The following is a 23,418-nucleotide window of genomic DNA, read 5'->3' on the forward strand; positions in this document are numbered from 1 at the left end:
ACGGGCTGCGCTTGGCCGAGGGAACTGCCCAAGCTCGGCGCGGTGTGTGCTGTCTGTCGGCAGTGCCAGCCTGGGTAGTGCCCACTGCTGACCCTAACTTCGCTAGAGATGGACTCCTGCAGCCTAGCAGAGGTTACTCCTTGGGTGGAAGGTTAAGAATTGGCAACTTGGAATTGGCTCTTGACACTTCTCCTCTTGGTTTAGTCGGAGGTGGTGCAGGAATGGCCTCGCGTTCCATGTGGAGCCAGGCTGTGTTAACTGGGTGTTTCGGTCTGAGCCCCCCGTGGTCCCCTTGCAGAAAGAGCACGCTCCCCTCTAGGCAGCAAAGAGCTGCAGGTCTCTAGCACTGCTGGGTCTCGGGTCTCCACCATCACCATTCAATATTTTTTCCTTGTATAAGCTGTCCTTGGCTCACCTGCAAAGACAACTGTGCACTTTGACTTGCTTTTTTCTTACTACTGTAAACTATGCTGGATATTTGTGGCAAACCTATCTAACTTTTTTAATCCTTTTCTTTCTTTTTTCTACAGCATTGTCCAAGATATAACAGTTGGTACAAAGGTAGGCACTTCTCACTTTTTCTCTCTTTTTACACTGCTCAGCATCTGACCTAGTTTTAGCCTCACCAAATGCAGATCTTTGGCTTTAAAGGGTTATTTCTGGTACCATGTAAATTGGTTTTAACCAGAAGGTAATTTAGTTTCATGTGCATTTAAAAACTTTTGTTATGGCTCAGCACTTAGCTCTTGGCATTTGGACATTGGTTATCAACTGTCAGAAAAGAACATTATTGCATTTAGCAACAGCCCTTTCCCCTCCTAAAATGTCGAGCCGTGCTGTTTATTTGTGTGCCAGACAATGCTGCTCAATGGAGAAATCGGTGCTTGCTTTCTTGAGAACTCCGTTTCCTTTGTTTATATGAATTCCTGCTCAGTTATATGTCAAAAACCCTTCTGCCACAAAAAATGGAGTGTTTAGCTGTTGATTTTTATCTCTTGATTTGTGTGCCAGACAATGCTGCTCAATGGAGAAATCAGTGCTTGCTTTCTTGAGAACTCCTTTGTTTATATGAATTCCTTTGTTTCCTTTGTTTATATGAATTCCTGCTCAGTTATATGTCAAAAACCCTTCTGCCACAAAAAATGGAGTGTTTAGCTGTTGATTTTTATCTCTTGCGAGTACAGTAAATATGACCTTTACCCTTCTAGTCTCAGGTTTTGAAAGCGCAGACTTAGCCCAGAAACTCAGAGTGCTGACAGGAGCCTCCTTATCTGCAAGCCTGGTAATGGGCTGTTGTGTTCACAGGATAAAAGCTGTTCCTGTGAAATGTTAAACTGGAATGTGCAGGACAGACCGGCGTCCTTCCTGTGTTAAAGGGTTGTCTTTTCCTTTGTGAAGGTTGTAGCTGATGCTCTGGGATCAGGACTGCAGTAGGTTCAGCCCTGCGAGTTCTTCTGTTAGATAGTGTGTGTGCGAGTGGTGGCCCTCTACTAGTGACCTGGCAGCTCTTTAATGGCCCGAATTGTGTGGTGTTAGCGTCTTCCTTATTGACTAAGAAATAATTGTGTGCAGCAACTTGACCAGGCCGGTGGAGTGACGCAGCGAGCGAGAGGACTGACTCGAGGTAGAGCCGGGCTTGTGTGGTGTGAGCTCTGTTAGGTCTGAGTGAAGCAGGAGCGTTAGAACTTGCTCCTAGACAGCAGAGAGTTCTTTGCAGTGGAAATACAAGATGAGATGTGCCTGCTGTTGAGCGTAGGCATGTTCCTTAGTGCTCTGGGGTTTCTGAGGAGCATTACACGCATGGAGGGGCTCTGCTTAATGGCTGTAGGGGAGAAGTTATTCTAACTTTAACTCATAGGAGAATCTGAAATTTGGCTTAATCGTAGTGCCGTGTGGTGGTGTCTGGTTCTGGAGGAGGAAGGGCTTGAGCCTGGGCAATAGTTAATAGTTCATAGCTGATACAAAAGGGGGACAAGTCATCCCCTGACCACCATGGAGCAGTTGGATACAACATCTAGTAGACCGGTTAATCTAGGTACGAGTCACTCAGCTGGTTTTAACAGTGTGTAACGTACAACGTTAGGTTTCTGCAGCTTTAGCAAGTGGTTTTACATAACTAAACTTGACCAGGACGCTTCTGAAACTGTAGTTGTAGTCCTTGGTGAATCTTGAAAAGCTTCAGGATGTGGTGTTGCGTGCCTCATCACTCCCATCTGTGGGTGATTTCAGTCCCTGGCGCAGGACAGTCAGATGTCTACAACAGGGAGTGGGAGAAGTCCCCTCTGAGTGCTTTCACTCCTAGGACAGGGCAGGACTGTCACCACGATTATACCTGTTGGGGTGGGGAGTGGTGAGACCAAAGTGTACATCAAAGATGGGGTTTCTTGTCATGTCAGGGGAGGCAGGTTTTGAGAAAGTTGAATCAAAATTTAGTGGCAGAAGCAAAAAGGAAAGTTGAATCATCTTGATAAAGGTAAGTTTTCTGTGTTATCTGGTTATGTTTGAGATATTTAATATGCCAGTGTAGACCATGTAGTACAAGTACTTTCTTTAATGTTCTGCGTGTCACAGATTTGCTGAGGGAAGTCAGAATCCTGTTCGTGCACAGCGAGGAACAAAGTGAAGGGTTCTCTTAGGCTGGCATCCTCTGTGGCTGCGTGCAGGTCAGCTACATCCAGACAGCTCCCCCATACTCTGCTGCTTCTGTACTAAAGATCTTCTGCAGGACTCTTGCAGGGAGAGACACAGAGGCATCTGTGTTTCAAAAGAGCTGTGTAATCAAATCGTGTGTCAATTGCTGCTTGAAAGTATGTACCTCTGTGGTAAAAGATAAAAACAGGCCACTGTGAGTTATCTTCCTGTTGTCTGTTCAGTTGCTAGAGCCTAGCTTTGAAATTGAGGACTTGGTGAAAGTATGTATCAGTTTGCTCTCCTTTATTGTTTAAAGGGCAGGGTGCCGGCACTTTTAGGATTTTCTCACATCCTTAATTTACATATTAAGGGTACCCACACCCGCTTCTGTTAATAATTAACAGAATTGTTATATTTAGGTTCTGTAACTCAAGTCCCCAGATGTTCTCATGGCTTAGTACTTGAGCACTGTTCTGTACTGCCTGATGGTCTTGTTTTTAATCAGGGTGCTAATTGTAGTAGCCACTCCTGGGCTTCACATTTACCGTTGTCCCCAGGCTCAGTTTAAAGTGTGTGAATTTGTTTAGAAAGCTCATTACAGTTCTGGATTGGGGCTCTCGATGCACAGCCTTCTGGAATGTCCTACAGATGAGAAACACATGATTCAAGAGTTACTTCTTCCCATAATTTCGTTGCTGTCTGAAAAGGAAGTAGGGACTTAAGATGAAGGCGCTGTATTTGATTGAACTCTGAGGTGCTGGCTCTGACCCCTGCAGTTGCCTCGCTGAAGTAATTTGATCAACATCTCTGTCGCCTTTCCTGTTCTTTAATTTGCCCAGATACCACCATGTCTCTAGGCTCCAGTGGTCTCTGAGCAGGACCTGCTTACTAGGGAGAGTACCAGCTATGATACGTCATTATTCTGAAGTTGCATTTCAGTGGTGGAAAAGTCTCAGTCTAGGTGCTGGACAATCTTGTAGCTTCTTGGTGAAGCTGAGCTCTCTGAGAAGTGCACCTCTGAGGCATTTGAGAAGTTAATTTTTAAGAGCGGGTTTGCTGGAGTGTGATACAGGCTGGCTGCATAGCAGTGATTTGGATCAAGGCAGGATCTTTGCCATGGGAACAGCAATTATGGCTTCAGGCAGCAGGCCAAGAATGTTGTGAGGAAATTCCAGTCCCCTCCTATGGCTTTAGTTGGAGGCTGCAACAAGCTGGCTCTTGTGGCCGTGAGCAGGCATGATCACACATGTGAGCCGCATGGCCGAAGCGAGGTCCGGGTGTCCTCTGGCAGTACCGTGCCAGCTGGGTTTGGTAAGCAGCTCAACCCAGCCTGCGGTAGCGTTGCACACAGTTTTTGTGTGCCTGTGTCTCAGTTTGTAGATAACTGTCCTGCGCAGGGCCATCGGTGTGCCCCTGGTTGGATTATGAAAGCTGTCTGAATCTGTGTTGGGGTTAACAGGAGTTGAAGCTGTAGGTTGAAGCACAGGTGCTGAGAAGATTGATACCCCAGGCTGACCAGCTATTGGATCGGTTCAGAGTAGTTTCTCCATCACACCTAAAACATTTTTTTTAATGTGGAAGCTAGCTCAAATTACTTGCACTTGGAAAGGAAACAAGCCATGACTCCTGTTGTAGGTGAAAATGAAATTGTGTGAGACTTCCTAGAAAATGATCGGTTAATAAAAGGGTAGTAGAAAATACTCTATTTTAGCCTCAGATCTACTTTGCCCTCAATCTGTGATTTAAAAAAGAGCAGAATATTGAACACACATGAATTTATTCAGCTTTAACTTTTTAATCCCACAAGTGTAGGGATAGGCTCTGGTCTGAGTCTCTGACATCTGTTTAAAGTCAAAGCAGAGAATGTAGATGTGCTGCTGCCCTTTGTTATCATCTCACACTAGCGAGAAGAGTGAGTACTGATCAGTTTCAGATTCTGGGTGGTTCTGGTGTAGCTGTACTTCAGGCCTCATATGAAAATTTGTGGAATACTGAGCTGGGTTCAATGGTAATCCCAGCGTAATGATTGATCGGTGTTTGCTGAAGCAGACCGTGGTTATAACACAGCTGCTGTTTAGATGGGATTGAATTAGCGACAAGTTCCCTCTAAACCTGTGTGTTCAATTTGCCCTTTGACAGATTTGGTCACAAAACGTCCTTTCATAGGTGCCATTTTCCCAGCGTGACTCATCCAGCAGTATTTATTTGAGAGTGTTTGTGCTGAGCTTTGCCGAGGACCTGTCTGCTCCACTGTACCGATTCAGAGAGCTCGAGGTTGGCTCTGAGTTAAGTTTCAACTTGGGAGCAGTAGATCATAAACCTGGGTGTGTGCTACCCTACTGAGCCAGAATGACTGCATTGCTGCAGCGCTTGGGGTTGGGGAATTTTGGGCTGTTTAAAAGGCCACACCTTTTATTTGCTCAAAGGGCAGGTTTGTTTCACAGGGTGTCTCCATAGTAGCAGAGGCTGAGAAAAACTCGGGGAGGGGCTGGGGAGATGAGCGGGTTGAGGATCTGGCTTTGCTCTAGAACCAGTGTGTGCTCGAGCTCATAATGCATCTTATTGCAAAACCTCACGCCAGGTTGCGTGAGCACTGCTTTAATGTCATGCGTAAGTGTGTTGTGTCTTGTAGGAGCTCAGAAATCTGTGTGCTACAGAAATAGTGACAGCTATTGTGGTGGGATACACAGCAGGAAAATAATTTTCCTGTGCACTGAATTCTTTGCGGTGCTCTGACCAGCTACCCTAGTTCCCCAGATGCTGCAATCATGTGTGTACCTGGTGAACCTGAGCAGGAAGTTTAGCATGCTTGCCCTTTTAGACTAAATCCAGACAAGAGTGAGGTTGTAACAATTTAAAAAGCCCTAAGTGGTAAGTGGCAGGTGTTTGGCCCCAGCAGGACAGAGCATATTTTTAAAAGTACGTGCTTTACGCCTGCCAGATATGCTGATGCCTCCACCATGGGTTCGTTATCAGTGTGATGTGCTAACTACTGGGTTGGATTTAGTTTGATAAATGGTATAAGGGTTTCTGTATTTGAATTGGTACGTAAAAATCAGCCATGAGCGATGTGGGGAATTAAATTGACACCCCCTGGCCCCCTCCTTGCTTTGGTTCTGATCGAATGACAGTTTGTGTGTCCCACAGGGTGCGGTGGAGGGGCGAGTGACACGCGGAGCCCGTAGCTGCTGCAGCGTCACACATCACTAACAGCCCCCGTGGGGGCTGTGATCTGCGGGATCTTGTAATTATTTTGTGTTGATCTTCTTGCCTGCACTAGGACTGAGGGACGATGCAGTGATGTCGTGTTGTGTTACAAAGGCTTACTGACACTTTCTCTTTGTGACCCAAGTCGGAATGTTTTTTTTCCCACTGCCCACCTTTAAATGACCAAAGAGCGCTGGAGGGGGACAGGAGCACGTGGGGGTTAACATCAGGGAACCCTGCTGGAAGAGAGTCTGCCGTGGAGGACAAGGAAAACAGGCTTCCTTCTTAGCAGTTTAAATTTAGTTCCATGTAGCTCTTGAATATCTCAGCAAAAAATGCTGGAATGTAACGTGAGTGTGAATGGTGATGTCATCAGCCTGGATTTCTCTTAGTTTCTTTGCAGAGTGATCTGAGCTGTGGACTGAGTATCAGAGCACATCCTTCCATTCCCCCGGGAACGGGCTCACGCAGAGCCCTTTGAAGCACGCTTCAGAGATGCTCCATTCCTTCTGTGCTCCAAGGGATTCTTTTTTTTTTGCTGCTTTTATCAGAGCAAAGGGTTTGAGCTTCTCAGTGATTTTTGTGCTGTTATGTGTGTAAAATATTGCGGTGGTCTTTCACTGGGTCAAAAATCTTCTTACAAATGTAGGGAAAAAAATGATGCTTGGCCAGGCAGAGTTACAAGACTTCTGACAGTTTTTTTTAAATCTGAATTTAAAAAAAGCAGATGCTGGGTGCCTGTATGCCTCCTGGATCCATCTTTTCCCTGTCAAGAAGGGGGGATGCTGCTACCCCTAGTCTGTTTAAAATTGGTTAGAGCAGTGTGAGGTGCTTCATATCCACAGGCAGAGAATGCTGCTGCTGTGTAGGGTTTCCTCAATGAGCCTGGGAAAGAAATAGGTTTTTGTAGGTTTGGGCTTGGCTAGCCTGTAGCTGACTGGCACTTCTAGTCCCTGTCCTCTTCCCTCCCATGTGCCCTGTCTTTTTGCCATTGATTTAATTTTACTTTCTGCCTGTAACACTTGTGGCATTCTGAAAGATGATTGTTGCCATGTAGGATCACCTGTTTGTCTTGAAATTCATATTTTTCTGGTCATTTAGTTTGTATCTGTCTCTAGGCTTTTGTCCAGGCAGAATGCAGTCAATTTGTTGTAATCCATTTAAAATAAGTGACTGGATCGTAAGTAGATAAAGGATTACATGGGGCAGCTGAGAATTTCTGTGGTACTCCTGGGTGTGCTGGTAGGAGCTGAGACATTCTCTGGCTTCATTCCAACCTATGGTAAAGTTCAGGTAAAACCCTAGAGAAAATGAGACAATTTATCGTTCTCGTACGAATCAGCAGTTGCTTTTTAAGCTGTGAAATCCTAGACTAATTAAAAATTCTTACAACTTATTTGCTAAAACTTTAAAGCTTAGAGCTTGGGGTGGTCAAAAAGATAACTTGGGAAAATACAAAATATTGGAATTCTAGCTTGTGGCAGCCTTCCTGTCTCTGATTGGGAAAAGGGAACTGAAGAGGCATTGACACAAGACTACCTGGGCGTGGGTGTGTGGTTCAATGCACGGCTCAGGCGCTTTCACCTTTTGTGGCCAGTGTCACAGACCAAAGGAGGCTCCTGCCATAGAAATGCTCCCTGGCAGAGCTGGAATCGGCCCTACCCTGCTCCAGGTGAGGCTGGGCAGTGTCACTTCCGCAGCAGTGTTCATTTTCTGTGAACAGGAAGAGATTTGTTAGTTCCAGTGAAGAATTTTTTGTAGAGCGGTGTTACTGCTAGCACACTGCTTCTGTTAATCCTGCCATAAAAACATCAGCTGCAAAAGAATCAGCTAAACAGAAATGTCAACGAAGTCATGCCTCTTGTGAGCAGGATGTGAACCTCAGCATCGCAGGAACTGTCTCGAGTGAAGCACTGTGTGGCTGGGCATCCCCACGGTCGCTGGAGAATGCAAGCAGGTGGAGAAGTGGTGTTGTGGCTTGGGGATGGGGATGGTGGCAAGCGTGAGGACAGCCGGTGGATACAGGCTCCTGCTGGTTACCCAGCGCAGGTTCATAGAGCGCTGGTGTTCCGTTTGCCTCGGGTTAGGTTGTTCCAAACAGCAGCCATCAATAGATATTTATTGTGGTTGTCTGAGATCCGCTCCCAGTGTAGTGGAGAAAGAACCAACACAGATGAAAGGTCGGAGTTGATGCAGTTTCCTTCTGTGGGAGGCAGCTTGCCAGCCCCGCTCCACGCTGTGCGAGGACGGCAGCAGCGTGGAACCCGTGCAGCTTGGTGGTACGTTGGGTGTGCTCCTCCTAGGTTTGTGCTCTAAAAGACATTCTTTTAAAGGCGTCTGTGTGGAATAATTTTTGTATAACTGCAAAATACCGTGTGTTTACTGTCTGCAAACTTCCTTGTGTAGAGAAAAAGACCATGGAACAATTGTAGTTTTCCAACTGCTGCAGTCTCCCCTCTTCATTTGCATGTACTTCCAGCTGGGAAGCTTACAAATTGACTGCTGCTGCTTCTGATGTCGAACAATCATCCCCCTCTGCCTCCTGGCTCTGGTCACAGCGGGCAGCGTAGCGTCTCCAAGATAAGAGGGGAGTGGAGTGGAAACGGGGCTTTCATTAGAGCAACACCGGCATGTGGAGAGCAGCGGCAATGAGCATTCCTTGTCAGAGTGCCCTGCCAGTAAATTTTCAAGTATGCGAGAAAATGTTTATTTTAAAGAAGCTATTAGGAAAGTTAAATTCAAGGAATTTAAATTCTTTCCGTAATAGTATAAATGTTTGTTTTTCCAGTTTATAGTTTCCTAGGGTTGCCTCCATGAGAGCCAGATATGTGGCTTGTTCTGGTGTTTCCGTGATGGATCCTGAAAGCTGCCCGAGTATGTGCACAGACGCAGTGGTTCATACTGGGAGTGCTGGAGGTCTGCATGGTCAGAAATACACAAGTTGTTGTTTAAGAAATAGTTCAGAGCCCATGAGGCCCTGATGCCTGGGGTTTCAGGAGGCAAACGCACACCGGTGTGCATTGGTGGGGCTTCTGTTTGCTGGGGCTGGTTCCTGGGAGCAGCTGCTGGTTGTATCCCAGGCCCCGGGAAGGAGAGCGCTGCCTGCTGCCTTTGTAGCAGCTGGGGCACAAGAGTGTTTTTGCAGTAAACTGGTGGATTTTTTTTTTTTAGCTTTGGAATTATGTGTTGATTTGAGTCATCAAAAGGATGGGATCACAGGCTAAGAGCCTCCCAGATGAGCTTGCCTCACTGTGCTCAGGCACCCCAGGGCTAATTACAGCAGCTGTTGAGGGCTATTTCTAATTACCACACCATGTCAGAAGACGAGACCTCGCTGAGTGCCCGTGGCCTCTGCGGGACCTGGTCAGTGCTCGCGGGAACCGCAGGTTTGGAACCTGGCCGGGTGGGCAGGACATCAAAGGCCTTCAGCTTGTCTTTGAAGAGCCAGCCGTGAGTAGTCAAACAAGAAATTCAAGATTTGAGGGAGAAAGAAAAAACCCTAAACTGTGTATTTCGATGTGCTGGGCCCTTGCGTGACCTACTTTCCAGCCTGTTTGCAGCGGCGGCGAGCAGAGCTGCTGTTGTCACACATAGTGTTTCCGCAGGTGACACGAGCTGAGAGCATGGTGGCCGGTAGAGTGTCTGGTGGCCGCAGCGGGCAGCAGGGTATGTTTCCGTCGGGATGGGCGGCAGTTGGCCGAGGCAGGGATGAGCTCTTTCCTTTTTTCCATTGATGAAAGGCTTTCAATGTGGCATTTCTGTGTGACAGGAAGTGATGAGAAAGTGCTCTGATAGGTTAGATTTGTATTATCGTGTTTGCTCACAGTCTGCAGGGGGTTTGAGCTCCTCTGTAACTTATTTGAAATTAAGCCGTACCGATTTTAAGCTGTGTTATGTATGTAAGTGTAGATTATGCTAAGAAGTAATTGTAGTTGTAGACTAGTCTTGGGCAGTTGGGGTAGTTTTGCTGACTTTACAGGAATGCTGTAATGAATTGGAACAATACGTTGGGTACGGTAACCTGTTCGTGGATCTGTTCAGCTTTATGTGCAGGGAATGGAGAAGTGCCAGGCTCCTGCAATTCAGTAGCTTTGTGTGAGTAGATGGAATTATACCTACAGCTATAAGAAGCCTAGAATCATGCATTTCTGTAATTCTGCAGTGCCGGCTTGTTTAGGTAGTCTGATTCTAGTAGGAACAGTTTGTCTTAAAATTTTCTGTCCAATGTTTTATTCCTCCATAGAGTTGAAATGCACAGTGGTGCTGTAAAAATAAAAATCAAAGACTCAAGATGGTGGGATACGCTCTGCTACTCACAGCTTTCTGTTCTGCAAGTAGCTGTGTTGGTTTTAACGTAGAGCAACTCCTGGTGCGAGAGGCAATGGAGAAGGGGATCACAGAGCTTTTGTACCTGGGTGCTTGGGGCTCTGCTTCAGAACGCTGGTTTGTCTTTGGCTTAAATGTGCTTACTGAGACCTCTTGGTGCTGTTGTCCTGGCCTTTGTCAAGAGGACAATGTGTTTTGCTCTTCCTGATCAACTGCATGATTGTTCTGTCTTAACCTAAAAGAAGGGAAATCTTGTCTGATAGGAGTAGTCAGGAGTCTGGTTTGTTGGATACAGGAGGAGAGTGTGGCTGTCAGCACACAACACTACATTTAGTGGCTTCAGAGAATTCAGCAACGCTTCAACTCCTAATGCTTAGCTGAAAAGAGATATTGGATAGTGGTACTCAATTACAGAATTGGATCTTACTCATATTTAATTTATGGAGGTGAGGTTCACTGCCCATTGTCAGTATATTTTCACTTACCCTTCTGTTCAGCTTCTCTACAGCTTAATCTCAATTGTTCTGCTTTAGGAGTGCCTGAATATAATTTAGTAAAAATGCTGTCAGTTTACCTTTCGTCTTTTCTTTTCCAGCGGGGATCTGACGAGCTTTTCTCTGCTTGTGTTACTAACGGACCCTTTATCATGAACAGCAACTCTTCTTCTGCAGGTAATGTTGCCTATAAAAAAGAATTGCAATTTATAAGTATTGCAAAACTATGAGGAGGTCTAGTTTTTCCCACTTAGTCTTAATTTTAAAATCTGTTAGGCCTTTTGTAGGACAGTGCTGAATGGTAATAAATCCATAAGAGGTTAGTAGACTGAATAACATTGTTGCAGGACGGTTGCTAAAATGATTTTACAGAATTAGAACGTGCAGGGTTTGCTGTAAACTGTTAACCTAAAGCACAATTGAATATGTAGGGTTATTTTGGGTGTACGTAGTAAGTTTGCTGCTGTTTGGGAGTCTTACACCATCTAGAGGTTGGTAATCCCACCCAAGACAGTATCCTTGGGTGCTCAGTCCAGAATTTTGCCCTCTGTGCTTGTCAGGACCTTGAATTGTCTTTGAGCTGCCATTGAGTCCCTTTATGTTCTGCCTGTGGCCTCCCTGCCAGGCTGCGTCAGCTCGTGGTGTTGCTGACAGTCTTTGCCACCTAAAATTACGCTTTTGCTTCATATTTGTTGGAGTATCACTTGCTTTAAGGTGTCCCCTTCAGACTGCTTCGTTGCTGAGAGTACCAGTCAAAGTGCAAAGGAGCAAAGCGGTGACGCAGAGCTGGTGGATCAGACCTGCCCAAAGCAGAGCTGTGGGTGGGTGGGTGCTGCGAACAAGCTGGAAAATGGCCACTGGGGAGTTGGTTCCATTGCGGTGGCATTCGGCTATGGCACTTGCATAGTGTAATTTGGGGGAAAAAAGGGTAAACCTGTGTGCCTTCAGGCTCTAGTTAAATGAAGCCTATGGAATTTCTCTGTAATAGAGTAATAACTGGATGGGGAGCACAAACTGTATGTCAAAAGTTGAGTGTGTGTATATTCTTTCAAACCCACTCTAATACGCAGTAACTCTTGCTTTTTACAGCTAATGGAAACGACAGCAAAAAATTCAAAGGCGATAGTAGAAGCGCTGGGGTCCCATCCCGGGTAATCCACGTCCGTAAACTCCCCAGTGATGTCACTGAGGCAGAGGTCATTTCTTTGGGCTTACCTTTTGGCAAGGTCACCAACCTTCTGATGTTGAAAGGAAAAAATCAGGTATTGTCTCCATAATTGGAAGCAGGGATTATGTCAAAGGCTTGATGAGTGTCATCAGTAAACCGGATCCAAGTTGTTCAAACAACTGTCATGTATTAGGAGTCAATAACTTCTGCATACCATTATTGTACTTTTCCATGATTGTCCCATGAGCTGTAGAAAATACTATTTTCAGGGTGTACGAGGAGCTAACTCCATAATTGTAAGTTGTCACTTATAATTAGCATTGTGCCTGGTTTTTAAATTACAGACCAGGACAGCAGTGACGAGTTGGCCTTTTTTGCTCAAGCTGACTTGACAGTTGAGTAACCACTGGTGTAACTTTGCTCATTAAGGACACCTTTACAGATACAATAACTTGGCCAGGTAGAACTCCAGCACTCTTGGGTAATGCAGAAGGTGTGCACTAATGTGGTAACTTAAATTGTCTTACAAATTAAGGAGTAAAAAGCAAGCCAGCTTTAATCAGCGCTTACAATACTATGTCTTTAATCTTGATTATGAAAATGTGCCTCTGATTGCTGCGTGGTGTGATTATATAAGTACTTAATGTAATGACTTGCTACAGTCCCTTACGCTCTCCTTTTGAAGTAGAGGAGACCATGAAGGTACGGAACAGTGGGTTGACTTGCTGCTCTGTAGAGAAGTGTGGGAGGTTGCTTCGTGTGATAAGAGTCTGGGTTGTTGCTGTATTTCTGTGCTCTTGCAGACACTTCTGTCACAGCCATGCTCCTAAATATGTGTAGCATGGGGATCTCGGGATGGGACTGAAAAATTGTTAAATCAGTCTGGACAGTGGAGATCTCATTGGTTCTGCAGTTGGTTCTTAAACAATTCCGTGTACAAAGACTTGGTGTAAATGCAGTTGTGAAATCCAAACACAGTTACAATTCAGGTGGAAGTTCCTCCTGCAGTTACTGATCACGTAATGCTGCTATCAAGTGTTCCTGCTGTCTCCTGGTGTGAGCTGCTTTGATAATATCTCAATGTTGGGTTTGACTTCTGTGCAGGCTTTCATAGAAATGAACACGGAGGAGGCAGCCAACACCATGGTCAACTACTACACCACGGTCACTGCGGTGCTCCGGAGCCAGCCCATCTACATTCAGTACTCCAACCACAAGGAGCTGAAGACAGACAACTCTCCAAACCAGGCAGTTAGTTTGTGTTCTTCACGCTGTCCTGCTGGCGGGAGGGACAGGCACTTCTGAGCAGCTGTTCTGGTTGCTGCTGCTGGTGTCAGCCTGAGGTTTGGGTTAATTATCAAAGCGCTGAACAGAGCATACTCACTTGTAGCTTATGGAACCAGGTCTCCTGTAACAGCTTTTGTCCAAAGTCTCAGTAGGCTGTTAGGGCAGTTTGAGCATCTCATTTAATATCAGGGGAAGTGAATGCACAGGGAACATGAGATCATGAGAAGTGGTGTGTTAGTGTTCTTTAGTTAGAAGCACTAACTGATCACCTGTCTAAAGACACTGTTAACTTCTAAGGGCTTTAAGTTGCTTTGTTTCTAATATCTGACAGATGCAAAACGAAGCTGTGATGGGGCAGAACCTGTCAGCAGCAGAGTGCAGTCTGTTGCTGGTCAGTGCTAGCTCTGTGGCGGGAAGCACTCAAACACAGCAGCTCTCAAGGCTTTGTCTGGGCTGTCTGGAATTTCTGTGCAAGACACACTCTGCATAGGGTAAAAAGTTCCCTTTTTCGGCTTGAGTGCTCTTGGCAATCTTTCAGGACAGGAACACTGGAAAGAAGTTCAAGTTACTTGTGCCTCCTTATCGGGGATGGCTGCCGAGCACATCCAGTTTGCCTCCTCTCACTTTTCAGGCTGCACTTTCATCAGGATCAGAGTATCTAATGCTGTGCAGATGAGATGCTGCTGTTGGGTGCAGCTAACAGAGCCAGAACCTGCTCCACAGCAGTGAGCGCGTCATGACGTTATGGGTGTGGGGGGGACTCTCTGGGGAAACTCCAAGTCAGTTTTCACTCCTGGATCCCTGGAGCAGATGGGCATTGATCTACCAGTCTTGTCAGCTTCTGTGGTGTTCTGGAGATGGTGTTTCACCCCAGAACAGCCTAATTTTCCCTTCTTTCTGAACAACAGAATAATTCTGCTGCAGCAGTAGATGCTGAGCCAGGTTGTAGCAGTAGCATAAGTACTTCATGTTTTATTTAGTTTATATTTTTGCATTGCTGATTGGGGTGGTCTGTATTGTCCACATTTGAAGAGTAAATTCCTTTCTCTTGCTGTGCTAACTGTTGAGTTCTGCTAGTACTTTGCAGATGGGAAGCTCAAGAAAAGCTGAATGTGTATTTTTGCAAGCAGGAGTGTCAGTCTAACAGAATATTTGGTTCTGCAGCGTGCCCAAGCAGCTCTGCAAGCAGTGAACTCTGTTCAGTCTGGAAACCTCGCGCTGTCAGCCTCTGGTGCAGCAGTAGATGCAGGAATGGCGATGGCTGGCCAGAGCCCTGTCCTGAGGATCATTGTTGAGAATCTCTTCTATCCTGTCACTCTAGATGTTCTGCATCAGGTAAAACATGTTGCCCCAACCTCTTGAAGGTTGTCCTGGAGGAAGGGGCAGCAAAGAAACAGTGAATTGTTGTATTTGCAGTGTCTGTTCTAGCAGCATATGGTTTTTATCGACGTAATTCCAGTTCTGAACATAACTGTCAAATTTCCACTTTCTGGAGACACTGACACCTATACAAGATTCTTCTATTTTTGGTCCCAATCTGTCCAGGCTTTAATTTCCACAGGTGTGATTGCTGGTCCATTTTAATTGGATTACCGTCTGGTACAGTGCAAGGGACTGATATTTGTTTTCAAGGCAGCTCTTCAGGTTCTATTTAGAGTTTAGCAGAAGTAGCTGCTACATGTCCTTGTACAAGGATAGGGGGAAACAGATCCCGTGTGCAGGAGTCATCCAGGCAGTAGCCTGTTGGGGAAGTTCTTGCTCTCTGCTGTGGTTGCTCAACTTAATCTTCATGTTTAAAATGCAAGCTTGACTGCATTTAAGAATCCCTGAAATTCTTGGAAAAGTTCCAGTTTGTGAAGGTGTATGTGAATATTCCTGTGTAAGAATTCATAATAAACTTTAAGGGGGCAGTTTGGTCACCCTGATGTTTTTCTAGTCTGATGCCTTGATGCAAGTTAAACAGCCCCCATGGTGTAGTTTCAAACCTCAAATTTTTAAGTTGGAAAACCTAACAAGATGAAAGGATAACTTTTGTTGTTTCTGCTTCTAATAGTGGAGACGAGTATGCAGTTAACTGGAAATGAGGTAACAAGATATGCAAATATTATCTTGCAGATTTTTTCCAAATTTGGCACAGTCTTGAAAATAATCACATTCACGAAGAACAACCAGTTTCAGGCCCTGCTACAATATGCTGACCCAGTGAGTGCTCAGCATGCCAAACTGGTGAGTACTACGCTTACAGTGCTGAACACCTGAACTGTTGGCTTGCTTGTATTCTTCTAGGATCAGTATCGGAAACCAGCATTTTGGGGTACTTGGTGGTCATGTTAGGCTTACAGGAGCGTTGCCCTAAGGGCAGATCCCAGGTGTGAGCGGGAGGGAGCCCCCAGGAAGAGCAGGACGGCTAACTGGGGCGAGATGGAGCAGCGCTTCTCCACGCAAAGCGAGAAGCCTGCTCCATCTGAAGATGCACGCTGGTCCCTGGGATGGTGTAACGCCTTCTCTCTTCAGAGATTTGTTGCTGTGATCTTGGGATAAATGCACCTTGGATGAAAAGTGGTTTGTTTCCTTGCAGTCTCTAGATGGACAGAATATCTACAACGCCTGTTGTACGCTGCGCATAGATTTCTCAAAGCTGACGAGTCTCAATGTAAAATACAATAACGATAAGAGCAGAGATTATACCCGACCAGACCTGCCTTCCGGGGATAACCAGCCCGCTCTTGATCAGACCATGGCAGCTGCTTTTGGTGAGAACTCTTGAAGTGGGGGCAGCACAAATATAACCAATAGTGTGTCAGCTGGGGAAGGGGGGGCATAATCCTGGTATATTTGGTCGTACAGAATTTTGTAATGCAGTGTGACTAATGAGGAAAATTTGAGAACCACTGAGTCAGACTAGTGCAAGATACTCGTAGGAACATCTGGATGTGGGTCCACACTGCTGCTTTGAAGCCCCTCTCCCTTTGGATGAGGACTGGTGGGGGTTTCCCAGCTGTCTGGGCTTCCAGTGCCGTCTGCTGTTCTACCCACAGGGTGGGCTCGGCAGTAGTTGGGGGTGTTGTAACCTATGTGTTGTGGTTAAAGGGTTACAGGAGCTTCTTCTGGCTTGTGTTGTGGTCAGCAGCTGTGTTCTCCTAGCTGTGGCAGAACAGTGGAGTTAGAGGAAAGCTTTTGTCATTTCTTGAAGTTCAGTGTTACCTGAGAAGCATTTTTTAATTACTGTTTGGCTTTTAGAGTTTAGCTTTCAGCTAAATGCTTGTGTTGGAAGGACAGATCAAGACATTCCAGCTAAGTCTAGAGCTTTCTTGCTATTGGGTGTCCTTGTATAATGTCTGTATCTTTCCCAGGTGCCCCAGGAATAATCTCCGCTCCATATGCGGGACCTGGCTTTCCTCCTGCCTTTGCAATTCCCCAGGCTGCAGGTACTGTATTTCGTAAGTTGAAATTTTATATAGGTTTTTCTGTTGCTGAAGCATCTTGATGTTCTAAAGCTAAGTAGTGATTATTTTTCTTGGGGTTAGTCGTGTAAGTGCTGAGTGGTGGCATTCAGGCACAGAAGGGAAGGGTAGTGATAATCTCAACTAGAAGTGGGAGTGTGCAGCTGTAGCACCTCTGGCTGGGCAGTATCCCAGGGATGAAAGGAGAATGAGTACAGGATGGGAGAGACAAAAGGCAGTATTTAAAATAATTGGAAATGGGGGAGGAGAAATTGAGTTTCCTCCTGTGGTTGCAGAGGTTGGGAACTCACTCTGGTGGCTGTAGTGAAGTTTGAAGCTGATATTGCAGGTAACAAATCACTGCTACTTACAGAAGTAGCCAAGTGTCAGAGATTAAAGACTGAGGCTTGAGGTGCTAAGTGCACCCATTGGAGTGCTAGACTAAACAATTTCTGCTTTGTTTTTCATAGCACGCCAAGCTATGTTGACTTTATTGTAACTTGATGGAATTCCCTTGCTTATGACAAACAAGCACAGATCAAACTGTTCAGCCCTTAAAGTGTTGTTAATATCCTGTCCTGTTGGGGAATACACAATGCCACTTTGAGAAGTAATTTCATTTAATTGATTACTAGCAATTGCTGCTTGAACTCCAAAGCTCTTCCCTTTGGAGCACTAGTAACAGTGAGGTGCCAGCTGTTACTGAGGGGAGTCTAGCAATGCCTAGAAATTAATGTTTCTCCATTCAATAAGAGATGAACTGGTGGTAGCAGACAGTGTCCGATGGGTATTTGCATGGTTAAAGAGCAAAGCGTTTGTGGCATGCGCTGTTGGAAAGACCCTTACAAATGCACTGTGTGTGGTACCTTCCCTGCACGGACAGAGCCGAGGCTTTGTGCTGATGCTTGTGAAACACGCAAAATATTGTAGTCAATGAGATGGTGCTGAGAGGCACATGTTAAGCACCAGGCACTGCAAGAGCAAATACTGTTAGAAACCAGAATATTTCCAGCAGCACCAGAAGTGGAGGCTCCTGTTGCTCTTAGAATGTACGGTCACTGAGCTTGAACGGTTACTGGCATGCTGCAGGTGTGCTCTTCTCCCTTCTGGTGCAGCAAATACACTAGAGTACGTGCTGTTAATTGCTTTACTGGTTAATATTCTTTGATTTCCAGGCCTGTCAGTTCCAAATGTTCATGGAGCTCTAGCTCCTTTGGCTATCCCATCAGCAGCAGCTGCAGCGGCTGCAGCAGGACGGATTGCCATTCCCGGCCTCGCCGGGGCAGGGAACTCTGTTCTGCTGGTTAGCAATCTGAATCCTGAGGTTAGTGGAGTCCTAACTTTACTTTTTTCCTCCTTCCTGTTACCTCTGCCTTCACTTTCTGAACACAGATTGTGCTGAAACTCATTGAAAGTGAAATCCTCCTGTATCCTAAAGGAAACGGCAAAGCTAGGAAAGCAGGTGGTGTGCTCTGCCAGCTCTAAATCTGAAAGCAGATCAGTACTCTAGTTGCTGAAGGGAAATGAGAAAGTCCATCTCAGATGAAAATCGTGCTCTTCCTTGGTTCAAAGCCAAGGATGCTGCCTGCCTGCTCTTGTCCCATAAAGACTACAATGCCTGTCCCTTGCTCCCTCTTCCATGTGGAGTCTCCCTGCCATTCCCATGGAATAGTGTCACCTGGGGCACAGAATAGCCATGCCCGTTCTGTCTTTTCCTTGGCATGTTCTAGTTTTTGATACATGAATTCAGAACTACATAGAGAGTTAGTTCTGACCTTTGCTCTTTCTGTGTAGTGTCTGGACCCATGCCAGCTTGACGTTGTACCTGTGCAGTGTTTCCTCTGCCATGTGCTTGCACATCTTCCCTTTCCAAGATTCCTGGAAGTTTTTCCTTAGCTAAGCCCCTTAACAGCTCACAGTGTACATTTTCAGTTCTACTTAGTGAGTTGGAATATTTGGGTTTCTTTAAAAATAAAGCAAGTAATACTTGAACAAAAACCTTTCATTAAAGAGAATTTGATACGGGTATCTTGGATTTTTCTTTAGTCAGCTTTTGGCTCTGTTGGATTGGAAGTGTAGAATCTGCTGGTGTGTGCAGTAGAGTATGATGAGCCTGCTGAAAAACTGTAACTGGTGGGACTGTGCACATGAGTTCATGCTACTTTGCAAAGCTATAAAACTTACCAGTGATGTCAGAGTAACCACAAAACCTCTTTCGCATCAAAGGGGAAGCCTGGATGTGATGAATGATCAAAATACTTAACTCTTGATGAGATGAGACAATTGAATCCATTTCGGACTACTCTTTTTATCTATCATTGCTGTTTTCTCCAGGGCATGAAATAATGGCAGGGACTGTGACCCAGCTTTGGTTTGGACGAGTTGCCATTCCAGGAACTGTCGTCTCGGGCTCGGTCCCGGTGACTTGCTGTTCAAACAGAAGTCTGAACCGTTGAGAGCTGGCATCCTTACCCTTGAGCAGTGTAACACTGTCAGTGGGTGTTTCTTGGGATGGCAGTGGCAGGACAAAGGACTGTGCTGTGCCTCTGTTTAATTTGTGTGCTCACAGCTCTCGCAGCAGTGTCTGAACTGTCTGCACAGTTCTTGTTTTAAGCAAGCGGTTATTTCATGCCGTGTGTTTTTTATGAGCTCTTCACTATCCATCCAGCTTATCTTTGGGCTAGAGAGACTTTGATACTTGTACTGAAGCTGTGAACTAACAGACCTGAAACTTTTTCCATTGCCTGTATAATCAGTGTTGTAGAAACTTACCTGTGCCACAACCAGTGAGTGAAGAGACAGTATTTCTCTGGAGTGACTGCTCTGCAATCATCTGTGAGGCTTTTTTTAAATCTGAATCGTGGAAACAGCAATGACTCCATTTTTCCTTTCCATGATGAGTGGAAGAAGTCTGCATGTCTCAGCTTGCACTGACTTTTACTTTGAATGCAGGCTTTTGTCTGCGTGCAGAGTTGGTGGTGTTGCTGGGAGCAGAGACGCTTTTCCTGCCTTTCTGGCTGAGAAACAGCAGCTTGGGGTTTCTGCGTGGCACGATCAAGCCACGGAGACGGAAGGGAATAGACTTCTGTTGCAAATGAGGTACCGAGGTCCTTTGGAGTGAGCGCTTCTAGCAGACCTTTGAGGTTTTCTGTAGTGGTGCAGCTGCTCACCCAGATAATGTTTTGCTTTAAGGCAGTGATTGGTGTCTAAATTGGATTTTTCTTGTTTTGTTACAGCCGAGTATGCAATATGGATTGATTCCAGTAGTCACTGGTCCTAAAGCAGCAAATCCAGCTGTGTTTTTGACTTGATCCATGGAGTAGTTTCTTCTAAGAAATACTTGTAATCAGAGAAAATGTTTTTAGTCAAATTTTAGGGAATAGCGTTGCAATTTGATTCAATATCGAAGCCTTCGGAAGTCACTCTGTTGTGATACTGTCTCTTACTTCTTTGTATATCTTAAGTAAAAATGCCTTTTCTTTATCATTGTGTTCCACTATGTAAAACCTATTAACTGTTTCTGTAAACGAGTTATTGTATGTAGAATTCTATAAATCTGACTGATGGAACACTACATATTTCCTTATGTATTTACTGACCTGTGTTTTTTTGCTACTTTTTTCTTTTCTCCCCATCCCTGAATTTTTTTTCTTCCCCTGATCCGGAATTTCTTTGCCAACTGACTGCACGGTACTTCTGCTTCCTGTTGTTGCTTGAAACAAAAAATAAAAACATTCCCCTTCCAAAAAAAAAAAAAACCCTGCTCTTCGGAAACCAACCTGCCCTTCAATATTAACCATCTTGAAAACTTCATCATCCATCAACCAATTTCGCCATTTCCTGCGGGGACTCTGCCCTTCCTCGTTGTGGACGATTTGTGCAACCTCGCTCTCCCCTTCGATTCCTTACCTCTTCCCTGTCCCTCCGCTGCCTTGCTCTGCTGTTCTCTAAAGAGAGTTACACCCCAATGCCTCTTTATTCTTTTCGGTATGTTATTATTATTCACACTTTTTATTACCTTGTTTTTCATTTATTTGAGATTACTTTTTTTGATACTTCAAAAATGTACAGTTTGCAGTTTGCCATTTTTTGAATGCGTAATTTCATTTTTACATTGTTAGTTTGCTATTTAATTTAGTTTGCCTTTATTTTATGTTCAGTTATGCATGGTTTATTGCTTTGCATGTCTTTTATAAGAGTTTTAAATTGTGATAGCATGCTAAATTGTCCAGTCTTCTGGCAGTAAGATTTTTGCTTTTTGCTGAAACCCAGTATCTTTTCTTTAATGTATTGTTCCATTATTATTCTGCTACATAAGAATTTTCCTTAATTAGAGCAGAATAAGTAACCATGGTTGGAATGAGATAGTTCTGGTTGTGAATGAATGTTTTTGCTTTGGATTGATTAGCTGATATATTAAGTTGAACGAGGGTTCCTTTTTTCCCCTGCCTAAGACTGTTCTTGTTTCTTCACTTTTTGAAGGAGTCTATGGTGATGTGCAGAGGGTGAAGATTTTATTTAATAAGAAAGAGAATGCCCTAGTTCAGATGGCTGATGGAAACCAGGCCCAGCTTGGTAAGCAAGCTTAAAAGTGTCAGACTGCTAGCACTGAGACCTAATGGGTAATTAAACCTTTAATACCGGTTCTTTCTTCCCTTAAAACAAAAAAATTCTAAAACCTGAATGTGTCCATGCAGTTAACTGCTCACCTGCCTATGTGGTATGGGTTTGGGGCAGCCCTGGAGGAAGGTATGGTTTGTTTGTGCGAGATAGTCGAGAAGGAAAATAGAATAAAGAGTGAGGCAGAGCAGCATCGCCTGGCCTGCAGCTCTGGAGGATGTGGTGTCTTCAGAGGGAAGAACCAGAATCAAATTCTAGCAGTGATTTAAATGTCTGAACACTGATATTTCACAGTTCTGTAGCAGTCAGCGCTGTCTTTAACCATTGCAGCCATGAGTCATTTAAATGGTCAGAAGCTTCACGGGAAGCCAATCCGTATAACGCTGTCCAAGCACCAGACAGTGCAGCTTCCTCGCGAGGGACAGGAAGACCACGGTCTGACCAAGGACTATGGAAATTCTCCTCTACATCGCTTCAAGAAACCAGGCTCCAAAAACTTCCAAAACATCTTTCCCCCTTCTGCCACTCTTCATCTGTCCAATATTCCGTAAGTATTCGCATGGAGAGTTCCTGTATGTCTGAGTACAAACAGAAATTCCTGGGAGTAAATTCAGTCAGCTTTTCCTTGCTAGCAGGAGGAAGCTTGTCCACCTTCCTGCTGTTCCTTGTGGCCTTGACAGTCCCAGAAGCTACTGGTAGAGAATTTAGAAAAGGCTCTGAGAATTGGGTTTTAGAGATTAATTTGGTCTGCTAACATACATTTAACAGGAAAAACTATTTGTTTCAGACCTTCAATAACTGAAGAAGACCTTAAGATGTTGTTTTCAAGCAATGGTGGGATGGTCAAAGGATTCAAGTTCTTCCAGTAAGTGTTTCCTCTTCTGTCCTGTTCTTACCTGGGGCTCTTCACTATGAGAAGGGTAGAAGCACTTGGTTCAGATTGAATTCCAACGCGGGCCGAGTGCAAGGTGAGCAGAATCATCACTAATGTAGTATTTGGCTCTCTGGAAGAAGGAATTCCAGAGTAGCCCTGGATTGAGGGCATGGTGGGTGCGAGGTGCAGAAGAAAACCGAGGTAGCTGAGAGAGAAGTTTGGATGTGCACGTTCATCGTACAGATGTACTCTTCCATATAAAAATAAAATACATCACAGTTGCCCAGGTGGTTAGTTTTCTGCTGGCCTTAAGTGCTAGGTAGGAAAACTTGCATCGAATTTGGGAAATTCTGCGTGCGGCTGTACTGAATGTGACTTAAACTTGTGTCTTGTCAGGAAGGACCGTAAAATGGCTCTGATCCAGATGGGCACTCTGGAGGAAGCCATTCAGTCACTCATTGACCTCCATAATCATGACCTGGGTGAGAATCATCACCTGCGTGTGTCCTTCTCGAAGTCCACCATTTAGAGCTTTGGAAGGTGTGAGAGAAAATGGACTTGACTTAAAACCTCTCGAGTTCAGCCTTGACCTTAAAAGGCTGAACACTAGGGTTTCAACTTCCATCATTCCAGAAAAAAAAGCCACTTTAAAAATGCAGCTGAAGTGACCTTAAAAGACCAGAGATTTTATTTTTTTAAAGAGAAATCAGTTTACCGGTTTTTAAAAAAAAAAAAGAAAAAAGTTAACCTAATTCATATTGCTAACCTTGCGGTGATGGGTAACAATCTTGACTGTTCAAATAAAAATCACAAGTTAAAGTTTACACTTCGGAACCTGCTCTGGGAAATTCCCCTCCCCTTCTGCTCCTTCTCCCCCAAAAAGCAGATCCTAACAAGTTTATCAGGTTTCACGTTGATGCCTTTTTTATTTTCTTTACCCATCCATGCCTTGAAAGACCTGGAACCACTGTGTAAATTCACTTGAGCGCCTTTGAGTCAGGATTTTGCAAAATGCATGGTGTACAGGAGCTCCCAACTCGCCCAGCACAAAAATAAGTTGCATTGATCCTACTTTAACTGTGCAGCTGCTATCCTGTGCCTTAAACCTTTTACTTCTTTGGGGAAAACATCTGAACTGTAGGGAGTGGATTGGGAGGGCTGAGGGGAAGGAGCGAGCGCGGGCTCACTGCTCGGCTTGGTGTGGAGAGGGAAAGTGAAGCTGGCAAAGTGGATAAAGAAAATATTGGGCTTTGACTCTTCAGGCAGTTGTATCCCACTGTCCGTGGAATGTCCCAATCTGCGTAGTATCATGTGTCTTCATGCCACTTTCCAATCTGCTTGAGGTTTATCACCATCTGCAAACCTTCA

General features: G+C 44.9%; 1 protein-coding gene across 1 annotated transcript; it reads left to right on the forward strand.

Moving 5' to 3' along the window:
• The first annotated feature begins 296 nt into the window (after positions 1-296).
• On the forward strand, positions 297-22,691 carry PTBP1 (polypyrimidine tract binding protein 1). Its single transcript, XM_010075197.1, has 14 exons — positions 297-561; positions 10,760-10,835; positions 11,748-11,920; positions 12,931-13,077; positions 14,278-14,448; positions 15,229-15,339; positions 15,692-15,866; positions 16,467-16,541; positions 17,732-17,880; positions 20,510-20,543; positions 21,039-21,131; positions 21,507-21,723; positions 21,964-22,041; positions 22,447-22,691. The coding sequence occupies exons 2-14, from the start codon at positions 10,811-10,813 to the stop codon at positions 22,577-22,579; spliced, it is 1,581 nt and encodes a 526-aa protein (XP_010073499.1). The 5' UTR covers positions 297-561; positions 10,760-10,810; the 3' UTR covers positions 22,580-22,691.
• The last annotated feature ends 727 nt before the right edge of the window (positions 22,692-23,418 follow it).

This window comes from Pterocles gutturalis, unplaced genomic scaffold (assembly GCF_000699245.1).
Source record: "Pterocles gutturalis isolate BGI_N339 unplaced genomic scaffold, ASM69924v1 scaffold12787, whole genome shotgun sequence".
Taxonomy (NCBI): Eukaryota; Metazoa; Chordata; class Aves; order Pterocliformes; family Pteroclidae; genus Pterocles; species Pterocles gutturalis.